Source organism: Mytilus edulis, chromosome 9 (assembly GCF_963676685.1).
Source record: "Mytilus edulis chromosome 9, xbMytEdul2.2, whole genome shotgun sequence".
Lineage (NCBI taxonomy): Eukaryota > Metazoa > Mollusca > Bivalvia > Mytilida > Mytilidae > Mytilus > Mytilus edulis.
In genome coordinates this window covers 54,782,879-54,797,360 of record NC_092352.1, presented here as the reverse complement: position 1 = coordinate 54,797,360, position 14,482 = coordinate 54,782,879, and the positions used below count along the sequence as shown (strand labels likewise).

General features: G+C 30.5%; 1 protein-coding gene across 1 annotated transcript in view; it reads right to left on the bottom strand.

Annotated features, from left to right (window-relative positions):
* Positions 1 to 2,845: 2,845 nt before the first annotated feature.
* LOC139489779 (DNA repair and recombination protein RAD54B-like) overlaps positions 2,846 to 14,482 on the bottom strand; it is a gene marked incomplete at its 5' end in the record, with an annotated part of 31,135 nt that continues 19,498 nt past the window's right edge. The window contains 8 exon segments of the mRNA XM_071276599.1: positions 2,846 to 3,040; positions 5,184 to 5,258; positions 7,538 to 7,678; positions 9,552 to 9,665; positions 9,882 to 10,054; positions 11,310 to 11,436; positions 11,955 to 12,119; positions 14,078 to 14,292. Of these exon segments, the coding sequence (XP_071132700.1) occupies positions 2,975 to 3,040; positions 5,184 to 5,258; positions 7,538 to 7,678; positions 9,552 to 9,665; positions 9,882 to 10,054; positions 11,310 to 11,436; positions 11,955 to 12,119; positions 14,078 to 14,292 (1,076 nt within the window).

The following is a 14,482-nucleotide window of genomic DNA, read 5'->3' as shown; positions in this document are numbered from 1 at the left end:
TGTTTTAATATTGCTAAAGACAAAACGAAAAAGTTGTGTATCAATCTGTTAAATAAAATTTGTCTCCATACTAATTTTCCTAGGAAATCATGTCCATGTCATTAATAGTTCTAGGTTAAAATGTCCATGCCCTTAATTTTAAAAGGTGAATATAAATGTAATATGTTTTAATATTGTTAAATAGTTGTGTATCAATTTTTTAAATAAAATTTATGTCCCCAGTCTAATTTTCCTAGGAAATCATGTCTATGTCATTAGTATTCCTAGGTGAACATGTCCATGTCTTTTATTATAAAAGGAAAATGTTATAAGCAATGGGAACTCAATATTCATGTTTTAATTAGGTTATAAAGGAAATGTCCTTCATTTTAATTGGAAAAAAATAAGGAAATTTTCCAATCTTATCTAGCATTTTTTTTCATCTATTTTAAATATATTTTATGATATAATAAAACTATAAGAAAAACAAGTCTTTGGACAATTTTTCCTACGAAAACAAGTGCCAGACATTGTTTACTAGCTATGGACTTATTTTCCTAGGAACATTTGTCCTAGGACTTATATTCCTAGTAAAATCATGGACATGGACTTGATTAACTAGGAAAAAAAGTCTGGAGGACAAATTTTACTACCGGACCAAATTTACTGTTACATTTACAGCTAAAAAAAAATGCAGGACAAAATTTGTCATCCTAGCCCCCCCATAAAAATCAAATGGTAGCTCCCTTAAGCAGATAAAACTGTAAGAACCCTTTTATTTACTTCTGGTCAAACATGTCAAAGTGTGTAAATATATATGTCAAATTGACCTACGGGTATATGCAAACTTCTTCATTAAGATGCACCTCCAAACAAGTGCCACTATCATAAAATGACTACTTTAAAGTTATATGAAACCACAAATTAAAAAAAATTAATGCATATGTTTTTTATAACTAAATGGATAGTTTACATTATAAAACTTGTGTACATATACTTTTTTTCTGGAGAAAATTCTTTGTACATGTAGCAGAGTGATTTTTCATGCTTCATAAGTTATGAATTTGCACTTTTGAAATCATTGATTTATATTAAAAATCTACTTATCAAATTCTTATTGAGTCTTTAGTTTAATTATTTCACTCTTGCAAAGTATTTTTACTAAAGGATATTTATCCTTTATGACTTGATTTAGTATATAATTTACGTATTGAGTAATGTTACTCATACATATTCATGGGGGTTGAAACTGAACTCTTGTTTTGATTGGTTCTTAGTTATTGGCGGTTAAGTTGAGTTTTCCTTTGTACACCTTGGGTAGAATTTACCTGGACACTGGTCAGTGAAAGTTGTTCATTTTGTTTATCAAGTTTACCCTTATTGACAGATTGTATATTTACTATATTCAGCTTTATAGTTTTCCAGACATGACTAGACTCTGATGTAGATTATTTACTTTGTGCCAAGTTCCTTATTTACTGGAGAACTCGCTCCACAAGTGAGTTTTTATTCTCTGGTAATAAAGTATCCGAACCTTAGAAAGTCTTCTAGTTATTAATTACTTATACCGAAAGAGATCCCTTTCACATACACATTGAGAAGTAAACTTTTTTTAATTGCTTGCTCCAAGAAAGCAATACACCGATATATTTTCAGTATATGCAATTGACCTTAGCGTGACCCTCTCGTAAAAATCTGGTGAGCTGTTTGTCCTACTGAAAATTAGTAATTTTGGGTATAAAGAAGTTAAATTAAAAAAAAAAAAGGCCACCAACTCAGAATGTGGTATTTTATTCACAAAGCTGATGTTAAAAACTAAAGTTCGATGAGGAACTGTCAAGGTCAAGTCAGTTTCAAATACATGTAGTTGAATAAAGCTATTTTTGGTAAATCCAGCACCAGCATAGAAGGCTTAAATTCTTTAGAATCAAATAGCTATTGTTTAACTTAGTAGTGATAATTTGAAATTGAATTGTAACCATCTAGAACAGGAATTTTTTTTTATCAGTGGAGGAGGGTGTCCATTGTTGTTTTGCTATTACAATGAATATGAAGTCATGTGAAAATAACTCCACAAAAAAACTGCATTTTGAAAACATTCAGAAAAGGTTTCAAAATATTCACAAAGAGAAAAACCGAAATTCCAATATCTTCCAAAATGATGACGCTTGATACACACCTTTATAAAAACCAACACTTTTTTGCCCTTCCTGTAAAAAATCAAAGGAGTAGGTTCAGTAAGACCCCTTTTTTGCCCCAAAATATAGCAGTTTTATAAAATTGTTAAAATGTAAACTTTTAGCTATTTTTCTTAGAGTAGAATACTTCTGCTACAAACATATGGGCTGTTTTTGACAATACAATGCATATTTATCGGGTACTAGCATCATTAAATCATGCTAAAATCTTCATAATTTTAGCATTTGAGTTAATTATTAGTCAGTTTCCATCGTTAATGGATGTGGCCGCATTTGTATTCATTCTTCATATTTAAATGTAAGTTGTATTTGATGACAATACATAACATATATAAAGGTTGAGGATGAAGAAGGATGCGGCCACTTTCATTTTTGACAAAAACCATCTGAAAAGTGACATTATGGCATATTTGATAGATTTTTCATATTTAAGCTCGATTTTGAGCGTCTGTAATGACTAAATAAGTTCAAATCTTTCACATAAATTAATTGAATCCAAGTAAACCTTGAGTGTCCAAAATCTTTCATCAGACGAACCTGAAATTTGGGGCCAAAATCGGCCCTTACCCGCCGGACCTTCTCCTTTGTGAAGCTTTTAGAAACATTTTTAACTGATAGTATGAGAAATTTTCCAAATTCCTCATACAAATAGTGAAACAGAATATAAAAAGTTTTTAATTTAATTTATTGTCATTTTATTGTTGAAAAGTTTTACAAACAATCCAAATAAAATAACAAGTCAATATTTGGCACTTTGGAATGGATGTCAATGTTCAGTATATAAATAAATATATACATTATGATTTAGATTCATGCCAGAATACATAGGATATTTCTTCTGAAGCTCCTGATAGATGCCAATTCTGAAAAAAAGAAAACAATAAATTCAATTATTTCCTCAAATAGCATGAGAATTAAATAATAAATAACTAAATGTTTTGGTTCGATTTAATGCTAAATCTCAAGCCATTAAACTTAAATAGAGTGATAAGATTGTTGGTTGTTTAACATCCAGTTGCAAATATTCATGCATGTTCAGAACAAACAAGAATGTGTCCAAAGTACACGGATGCCCCACTCGCATTATCATTTTCCATGTTCAATGAACCGTGAAATTGGGTAAAAAATCTAATTTGGCCTTGAAAGTAAAAAGATCAACTAATAAGGAACATGTGTACTAAGTTTCAAGTTGATTGGACTTCAGCTTCATCAAAAACTACCTTGACCAAAAACTTTAACCTGAAACTCACACTTTTAATTTCTATGTTCAGTGGACCATGAAAATGGTGTCAAAAGTCTAATTTTGTTTTAAAATAAGAAAGATCATATCATAAGGAACATGTGTACTAAGTTTCAAGTTGATTGGACTTCAGCTTCATCAAAAACTACCTTGACTAAAAACTTTAACCTGAAGTGGGACGAACGGACGGACGGACGCAAAGACGAACGGAGGCACAGACGAACGGAGGCACAGACCAGAAAACATAATGCCCCTCTACTATCGTAGGTGTTAAATCAAACATAAATCAGTGAAGCATAAAATATAGGTAAGAGTGAACCTATTTGTGTAGAAGGTTATTATACACCTATAGATTCATCAAGTTTAAAATCTTTAGGTCCTTACAATCTGAGAAATGAGGTAAAAGTATATTAAAAAAATATTACTGCCACTCGAAGTATTTTTTTATTGCACTTTTTCTGATTTTTTCTATGAAAGCATGACTTTTTTAACAAGAATGTGTCCATTGTACACAGATGTCGACTATTTTTGAAATAGGGATCAAAACTCTAATTTGGCATTTAAATTAGAAAATTATATCATAGGAAACATGTGTTCTACATTTAAAGTTAATTGGACTTCAACTTCAAACAAAACTACCTTGACCCAAATCAACCTAAACCTTGACCAAAATCTTTAACCTGAAGTGGGACAGACATACAGACAGACGAACAAAAGATGCACAGACCAAAAAACATGCCCATAGGCATAAAAAGAAGTAAATAAGAGATAGTATACAACTTAGCCTTATACTCAAAAATATGTAAGGGTTCCGCGGAACCCAGTGTCTCGCCTACTTTTGCTGTTAATCACACACTCATCAAAAATGATGAAAAAAATCAATAAAATTATTCCTCTCGATACTATCTTTTGATTGTCAGAAGCTTCTGTCCAAGTTTGGTAAAAATCCAGGCTAGTTTAAGAATCTTAAAAATGTTTTAAATACTTTAACTGCAGACTGTATGTAATGTTAACTGGAAGAAAAACTAAGTCCATTTATAAGTAAAATACGGGAAAAATGGAATTTTATTTTGACAAAATTTACATCTGGATACTATCTTCTGATCATAAACAAGCTTCTGGCCAAGTTTCTTACAATTCCAGGATAGTTTAAGAAAGTTATTAAAATTTTAAAAACTTTAACCACAGAGTGAATGTAATGTTTCCTGGCAGAAAAACTAAGTCCATTTATAAGTAAAATACGGAAAAAATGGAATTTTATTTTTACAAAATTTACTTCTGGATACTATCTCCTGATCATAAACAAGCTTCTGGCCAAGTTTTGTACATTTCCAGGATAGCTTAAGAAAGTTATTAAAATTTTAAAAACTTTAACCACAGAGTGAATGTAATGTTTCCTGGCAAAAAAAACTAAGTCCATTTATAAGTAAAATACGGAAAAAATGGAATTTTATTTTTACAAAATTTACTTCTGGATACTATCTCCTGATCATAAAGAAGCTTCTGTCAAAGTTTCGTACAATTCAAGGATAGTTTAAGAAAGTTATTAAAATTTCAAAAACTTTAACCACAGAGTGATTATTTGTGGACGCCTCTGCGGCCGACGCCGACGGAATGTAGGATCGCTAAAGTCGAAGACAAAAAGGAATTCCGCATGCACATAAGGCAAGGTTGAGTGCTGTTATTTTGTGGTACCCTTCAATCAAATTTTAAAGTTGCACTGAGATTTTCTCCCGAAATTCCATAAAAGGCAGAACATTTCCTACCTGATCAAAGCTTGAACTATTTTTCACATGTTTCCACTCCATCAACTCATCCATACCAAGATTTTTTGTTTGCTTCTAAAATTGGAAAACATTTGTTACAAGAAAAACAAGAATGTGTCCACAGTACACGGATGCCCCACTCACACTATCATTTTCTATGTTTAAAGGACTGTGAAATTGGAATAAATTCTCTAATTTGGCATTAAAATTAGAATGATCTTATCAAAGGGAACATGTATACTAAGTTTCAAGTTGATTGGACTTCTACTTTATCAAAAACTACCTTGACCAAAAACTTTAACCTGAAATTTGCACTATCATTTTCTATGTTCAGTGAACCGTAAAATTGGGGTCAAAACTCTAATTTGGCATTTAAATTAGAAAGATCATATCATAGGGCACATGTATACTAAGTTTCAAGTTGATTGGACTTCAACTTCATCAAAAACTACCTTGACCAAAAACTTTAACCTGAAGCCAAAAACCTTAACCTGAAATTTGCACTATCATTTTCTATGTTCAGTGAACCGTAAAATTGGGGTCAAAACTCTAATTTGGCATTTAAATTAGAAAGATCATATCATAGGGCACATGTATACTAAGTTTCAAGTTGATTGGACTTCAACTTCATCAAAAACTACCTTGACCAAAAACTTTAACCTGAAATTTGCACTATCATTTTCTATGTTCAGTGAACCGTAAAATTGGGGTCAAAACTCTAATTTGGCATTTAAATTAGAAAGATCATATCATAGGGCACATGTATACTAAGTTTCAAGTTGATTGGACTTCAACTTCATCAAAAACTACCTTGACCAAAAACTTTAACCTGAAGCCAAAAACTTTAACCTGAAATTTGCACTATCATTTTCTATGTTCAGTGAACCGTAAAATTGGGGTCAAAACTCTAATTTGGCATTTAAATTAGAAAGATCATATCATAGGGCACATGTATACTAAGTTTCAAGTTGATTGGACTTCAACTTCATCAAAAACTACCTCGACCAAAAACTTTAACCTGAAGCGGGACAGACGGACGAACGGACGAACGAACGGACGAACGAACAGACGGACGAACGGACGCACAGACCAGAAAACATAATGCCCATAAATGGGGCATAAAAATGCATTAAATGCATTAAGACAATTAGTCATACAATTGTTCAGTTGACAATTTTAGTCATAATGACTTATGTGTAGATCTGATAAGAATGAAGATTTTTGTTTAACACAAGTTCTCTCTTTTAATTTAAGTTTTTTTTTTTTAGAAGTGCATAACATGGGTAAATACTGTCTTCAAGGACATTAACTCCATTAATTGTTCAAATGACACCAGGCTGAACATTTTTGTGTTTTAAAAAAATCAATTTCTCTCTTTCAATTAAAGTTTTTGCCAAAAAATACATAAAATGATATTTTATAGTGTTTTTTTCTATGTTGTGATGTTATACTATTGTTTCAGAAAAGGGAGAAGGTTTGGTACCATTAAAACGTTTAATCCTGCTGCAAATGTTTGCACCTGTCCTAAGTCAGGAATCTGATGTACAGTAGTTGTCATTTGTTATATGTAGTTCATACATGTTTGTTATTCTTGTTTTTATATAGATTAGACTGTTGGTTTTCCCGTTTGAATGGTTTTACATTACTAATTTTTTGGGGCCCTTTATAGCTTGCTGTTCTGTGTGAGCCAAGGCTCTGTGTTGAAGGCCGTACCTTAACCTATAATGGTTTACTTTTATAAATTGTTCTTTCGATTGAGAGCTGTCTCATTGGAACTCATACCACATCTTCCCATATCTGTTAACCTCTTTCAAGGGTAATAACTCCTGTAACTGGTCAAATTGGGGACTTTTTAAGTTGAACATTTACTATTGAAAAATTCTCTAAGTCTACAATAATCAAGGTAAAAATTGCAAAAAAGGATATAAATCATCATTCAAAGTTAAAAGTTTAAATTTGAATAGCTTTTGTAGAGCAGTTCCTGATGGACCATTGATATTTGGAATGCTACTGTATCAGTATAAGAATATTTTTTTACAAAAATAGTGTTCATGCTCTGGAAAGTTTGGAATAGGTAAAAGGCTTACTATGGATTCATTATTATACGTTGGAAACCAATTTTCATAGATTTTGTGGTGACATGGAAACCACAAATTTAAATGTTTAATGAATTACACATGTGTTGTCTGGTTATATGCAAACTATTGGAAAACCATGAAATCAAATATCTAGAAAATGGCAGATTTCTGCAATCCATGAAAATTAGTACCCACAAAAATTGGTATCCATGAAAATTCATAAATCCACAGTATAATGATGTGAACAATGAAGGACAAACTACACAATAAACTAACAGTATGTTTCACTCCAACACCAAGCTGACAAGATCTGATTACTGGTTCCTCTTCTCTCACTGGTTCCCTGCTCTCCTGACAATCACAACTCAATAGTTCATGTGTATCACAGTCTGTTCTTTCATTTAAAGAAAACAAGTCCTGCATACAAAAAATATATCATTATGATTTAATTTTGAATGTAACACATCTTCTGATTGACTGACGTTATTTTGTTATCATCCCATAGACATAATTTAATCATGTGACCGTGACATCATCAATATTTTTTGTGGTTTTCTACGGTTTAAAATGGAATTTAGAATTAAATTATAAGAAATGACTGTAATATTTTTTCTGTCTATTCGAAATAACATAAAAAATGTGGTGCACACTGTTAAATAACCCGCTACACGCGTTATTCAGTGTGCTTGTTATTGTGTTATTTCTTCATTGACAGAAAAAATATTACAGTCATTTCTTAAATAATTTCAAAATTGTTGATGACAATGTTTATTTGTATGTTGCTCTGACAGGACCCAAAACTATATTTACACTTTATAAATTGTATATTATGATTATGCTTGATTAATATATTTGGTTCCAATTATATCTCAAACAGAATTCTTTTGCTTTAATCTCTTTGAAATCTAAACCAGAAAGGATAACAGGCCTTTTGGTCATAAAACTCAGTGAAATGACAGATAACAAGATTACTAAAATTCTGTATACTGCTATTGAAAATGTTGAATAGTATGATGCACATAATGAACTTCATATACTACAGTGACTTGACTGTTAGTGTTGCTATCCACCAATTGCAACTCATTCAAATTTTGACCAAATTGCAATTTATTTTATAAAATCAAATTGTTTATAAACTGGTTAGAATATTGAACCAATTGTTCAGTCAAAATGTGAAAGTGCAAGGTGATAAAATAAAATATACTTACAATCCAATAAGACTTTAACTCCACTTTAATGATGTTATTACTAAATCAGTCTATCAATCTGTATAGTTATATTATAGCCATTACCATACTAAAGGTAAAATGTTTTATTTTGAATTGCTATAAAAATGTCCAAACTAAGCTTTTATATAGTTTTTCTTTCGAAAAGGATTTTATATTTATAAGAATCATATATCATTTAAAATAATACATCATATATTCAGTAAAATACGTGTGAAATAACATTATGCTATTGATAAGTTTCCTTGGGGAGATAACCTAAAATACTATTCTTTTGAATAAAGATTTTTTGAAACCAAAAAAGATTATCTCCCCTTCCTACAAACATATTCCAATTTCACAAATATTTTACTGAATATGAAATGTTTTTATTCACATAATGTGTGATTCTTATGAATATAGAATACTTTTCGAAAGAAAAACTATATAAAAGCTTAGTTTGGACATTTTTATAGCAATTACAAATAAAACAGTTCACCTTTAGAATGGTAATGGCTATAATATAACTATACAGATTGATAGACTGATTTAGTAATACTATAGGATTGTAAGTATGTTTTATTATATCACCTTGCACTTTCACGACTTGACTGTGGTTTTCTACAGCAGTTGGTTCAAATTTCTGACCAGTTGAACAATTTGGTTTAATAAAACAAATTGCAATTTGGTCAAAATTTTGAATGAATTGCAATTGGTGGATAGCAACACTTACAGTCAAGTCACTGTAAAAAGACACAGCAAAATATAATATGCATCCATAGGGAACTACCATCATGTTTATCAATCTGTAAACTCAAAACCCTTATCGGGCATAGATTTTTAAAAGATCACATCATAATGAACATGTGTACTTTCTTTGCAGTTGATGTGAGCACAATGTCATGGTAAATTACTTAAAACCAAAATTTTAATTTGATATGGGACAGAAAAACCTGATAAATGGACTGACAGACTGGAAAGCATAACTCTACTAAAAAGGCAAGATATATAAAAGATATGACATAATATTGAGCTTATATTCATTATCCATATCAATTCATCGAAAAACTTCATATTTCAATTACCTTTAGATCATCTAATGAAAACTGAACATCATTTTTACTTTTAGAATCCATAACAGCACCACTTAAACTCTGTTTACTAATTTGTCTTTGATATATTTTCTCCTCTATTGTACCCTTAAAATAGAACAAAGCATATCATTAAAGTTTCTTGCATTAATTAATAAAATATTTTTCCAATTTCATTGCTTTTTTTTATCTTTTAATATCTATATGTAGAATATTCATGTTCTTCAAAAAAATATGTGCCTTTAAAAACAATTTTAAAGTGAAAATCTTTATTTTATATCTACAAAGAATTTCTATCAGAGAATTGAGGTAATTAAAACTTACAGTTGATAATAATCTGTAGATATACACTTTTTTCTTTTGTCCATCTCTCCACACTCTGGCCATGGCCTGTAAATCATTAGCAGGGTTCCAGTCTATGTCATACAGAACCAGTCTAGAAGCTCCAATCAAATTCAAGCCAACACCACCCGCCTTGGAACTCAAAAGGAATACAACTACAAATAATGTAAAGTGAAATACTACATGTGTATAAAATCAATAGGCAAAATTTGGCACTCCTTTTTTTTTTTTAACCTTTTATAACAATTCTACTGTTTCTTGGTTTATCAAATTCAGTTTACTGTGGATTCATTTATTTTCGTGGGTACCAATTTTCGTGGATTAAGAAAAACTTGCATATTCGTGGATATTTAATTTCGTGGTTTTGCTGAAGTCTGCATACAAACCTATAGAAAAATTATCATTCGTTGAATATTTAATTTCGTGGTTTGATTGTGCCCACGAAATCCACGAAAATTGGTATCCAACGAATAATAATGAATTCACAGTACCTCTTTTTTTACTGCAGCTCTTGTTTTTGTTCTAAAGTTTCTGGTTTATTTTTTTCTTTCATATTTATGGTAATTTTTCACATATCCAATGGGACTTTTTAAGCATTTTTAGTACAAAAATATAATTTATGTAAAGAAAACAACTGGTACTGAAGATTCACATAATTTTTTTGAGGTTCCAATTTTCGTGGATTAAGTAAAACTTGCATGTTTGTGGATATTTAATTTTGTGGTTTTGGCAAAGACTGCATACAAGTCTATAGAAAATTTGTTGTTTGTTCTACTTTAAATTTTGTGGTTCACCTATTCCCACAAAAGCCACGAAAATTGGTATCCAAAGAATAATAATGAATCCACAGTATATATCATTTTTTTACAAATCACTGTAGATAACAAACTGTAGTTATCTACCAATTAAATTATATTCCATTCCTGCTTTTTATGCCCCACCTACAATAGTAGAGGGGCATTATGTTTTCTGGTCTGTGGCTCCGTTCGTCCTGCTCCAGGTTAAAGTTTTTGGTCAAGGTAGTTTTTGATGAAGCTGAAGTCCAATCAACTTGAAACTCAGTACACTTGTTGCTTATATGATCTTTCTGATTTTAAAGCCAAATTAGACTTTTGACCGGAATTCACGGTCCATTGAACATGGAAAATAATAGTGCAAGTGGGGCATCCGTGTACTTTGGACACATTCTTGTTGTTGTATGTTTTCAATGTATTATGTTGTATCTGTTTTAATTTTTTGCTATCTGATAATTAGCTACATGTTTTGCTATATACTTATGTTGTAAAATTGTGTTTGCGTCAATCATAATTTATTTGCTTATGTGACATTTTAATGTGCTGAAAATCCATCATTATGCCTAACATTCTATTTCCTCCAAACTTGGAACCATATTTTGAAGTAGCTACTTACAATGCTTAGAATATGAGCTATTAAACTGTGAAACTATATCTTGTCTTTTGGCTGTAGGAGTCTGCCCGTCCAACCGACAGTATTCAAAATTACAAGCTTCACAGAAATTCTGTAGGATATCCAATGTCTGAAATAAAACAAGAAAATATAGAACTTTTAAACGGTACTGTATTCTTTATCTTAGTTCAAATGAAAAAAAATGCAAATAATATTTAATTTGCTTTCTTATTTAATCCCTTAATTGCCAATTTTGCTCTATATATCAGATCCATTTTACAGTCTATTCTCCTATCATAGAAGTTTGAACATCAGTTTAACATTCCCGAGCAATATATTCAGTTACTTTTTTTTGTTATTATAGACTTCACATGCTGATAAAAAATGAGTTACGACAAAGTCATTATCAATATGTAAACTAAGATACATTAATTCTTTCTTTTTGATTTTTATTCCATATAAAATATTGTTCTGTTAAAACAAAATCTGAGACTCGAGCCCCTTTCAATTTACAGGTTTGTAAGTGCAAACAACATATTTTTTCTTACAAATCTGACAGCAAAATCAAAATCATGTTAAGTTTGACGATGTCTTAGTCATTCAATAAAAGAAACTGTCACTTTAACTTCAGGATCCCTGTTCACTTACCTTAGTATGATTAGAAACCAGAACAATTTTCTCCTTTGGAGAGTTTTGATGCAAATCATTAAGCAAGGAATTCAGTACTTTCAGTTTACTAGAATGTTCAGGGTCATTGTTGTCTGTTAAAAAATTATCTGGGTATAATGATGACATGCCAGAATATACTGAATCCTGGAAAAAAGAACTGCATTCTAAATTTTATCGTTTTATTATTAAAGTATATTAACATTTTTGCAAATCTGTTATTTTTTCCCAAAATTAATAAATACAACACATGGTCTTTTATTAAATTTATGTAATAATTGACACTTGTCATTTTGTAATAATTGACACAAGTCATTTTGTAATAACTGACACTTGTAATTTTGTAATAATTGACACTGGTCATTTTGTAATAATTGACACAAGTCAATTTGAAAAACTTCGCATAAGACATTTTGTAAAACTTGGCAACAGTAATTTTAAGATTATTGACACAAGTCATTTTGTAATTATTGGCAAGTCATTTTTTGTAATAATTGGCAACCGTAATTCTATAACAATTGGCACAAGTAATTTTATAATAATTGACACAAGTAATTGTCTTCTAATTGGTACATATATAACATATTCAGTAATTGTAATTTATTTCTTTTTAATATTTTGCATAATGAATATTACTGATCTTTTTAATATTTTGCATAATGAATATTACTGATAAGTATGTCAATATAAATACATGAATCTACATGATCTATAATTATAAATTCGCTATTTTACAAAAAAAAAATTATTATCATACTAACTGATAATTTTCTTTCTCAGCCAAGAAGAGTGATCTGAAAATTATTGCTAGAAATTGAGGGAGCATGTGTTGTGGTAAATGAAATTAACAATATCATCATAATAAAAATAGCGATACACAGATTATCATTGATCATCTCAACTCAATTGCTTTTCTCACTTTTGCTGTACCAGCTCAAGCGAGAAAATCAATCTCATTAAGATGACCAACGATAATCTATTATTATCATAATTCCCACACAGCAAAGATACATGATATAGTACTACTAGGGGATGTTCAATGACCTTGACTTCCCATGAGGGTCTCTCACGATAGTCACAGGATGAGTCTGTTCATTTGTTCATTAGTGTGCTTGTTTGTTGGTCAAAATGTTTGTGTCTCTACATAGTTTTAACACTGTTACTCCAAAAAAAAATAAAAAATTTCAGCACCTACTGGCTTTGTGCAATCTTTTATATAATAGTTTATGAAAATGGTTTTGAGATTTCTTTGAACAAACCAGGATAAGGAACTTAAACTATAATTTATGCAAGGTCAAATTGAATTGACAGTACCGTATATTTATTTACGAGTCGATATACAGTCACAGACCATATTATAGTTTATCTTTGACATTGGCAATACCTTTTGGTAGAGTTTTCCTTACAATATCAATAAAGAATACAGATTTCGTGAAATTTTAACCTTACCCTCTGTAAAAGTTCATTATTTATAGATTATAGTTTGTAATCCCAACAAGATTTTTTTCTCTCTCGCTTGAGCCCATACGGCGAAAGTGAGAAAAGCAATAGAGTTGTGATAATCTGTTTTATCAATATTTTACCAATGACGACATTGTTAATTACATTGACAACCGGCACATGCGCCCTTACTTTCTAACAATAATTTTTCATATCACTATACTGTGCTGAGAAAGGAAATTATCATAATTAGTCAGTAAGATCAAAGGAAAATTTTGTAAAATAGCAATAATTATGGTTATTGTTCTTTTTAACCAAGATATTTCATTTGGTACAGTTTTAAGAGTTGCGGCATTAAGATAATAACTATTTATCGTCTTTTAAAAAAGCATAAATTGTACTTGTACTTAGCTCTTGACAGGATAAAAATGCTTGGCATTGGCTTGCATTTTACAGTACTCTAGTCTAAACCAACTTATTTTGGCAAATACTTTATTTTGTGTTGAGCCCTTTCTAGCCCATTTCGCATAGAGATATTATTAAATAAATAAAGATCAAAGTTTTAAATTTTTGCAACGATTGATAATCGCGTTATTTTTCTACACGTGAAAGACCGTAATAAATCGCTCACGAAAATTAGTTGGTTTACAGTATATAAAGAATACCTGGTCAAGGTCATCAACACATTCATCAGCTTCCTGAGCTTTAAGAAATAGTAAACTAGGATGGTTGCACAATTTCTTCAGAGCTCCTATACAAATAAGATGTGGAGCTCCAGCCATTTTACCCATCAGGCATGATCTGATCATTCTACTGCTGAGTAGATGGCTGTACAGTCTGAGCTGTAATGGTGTAGGTCTGCAAAATACCACTATCTCGCCTACAAGTATAATAATAAAAGGTTCGTCACTTATTTGAAAATCAAAAACTCATTTAAAAATTGAAGGGCTGATAAAACCCAAAATTATAAAAGTATAGCCAAATCAGGGTAAACAATTAGTTCTTTGAATGAGGGAGATACATGTATATCCCTAAATTTAAAATTCTTTCAATAACACAATACCCTGATA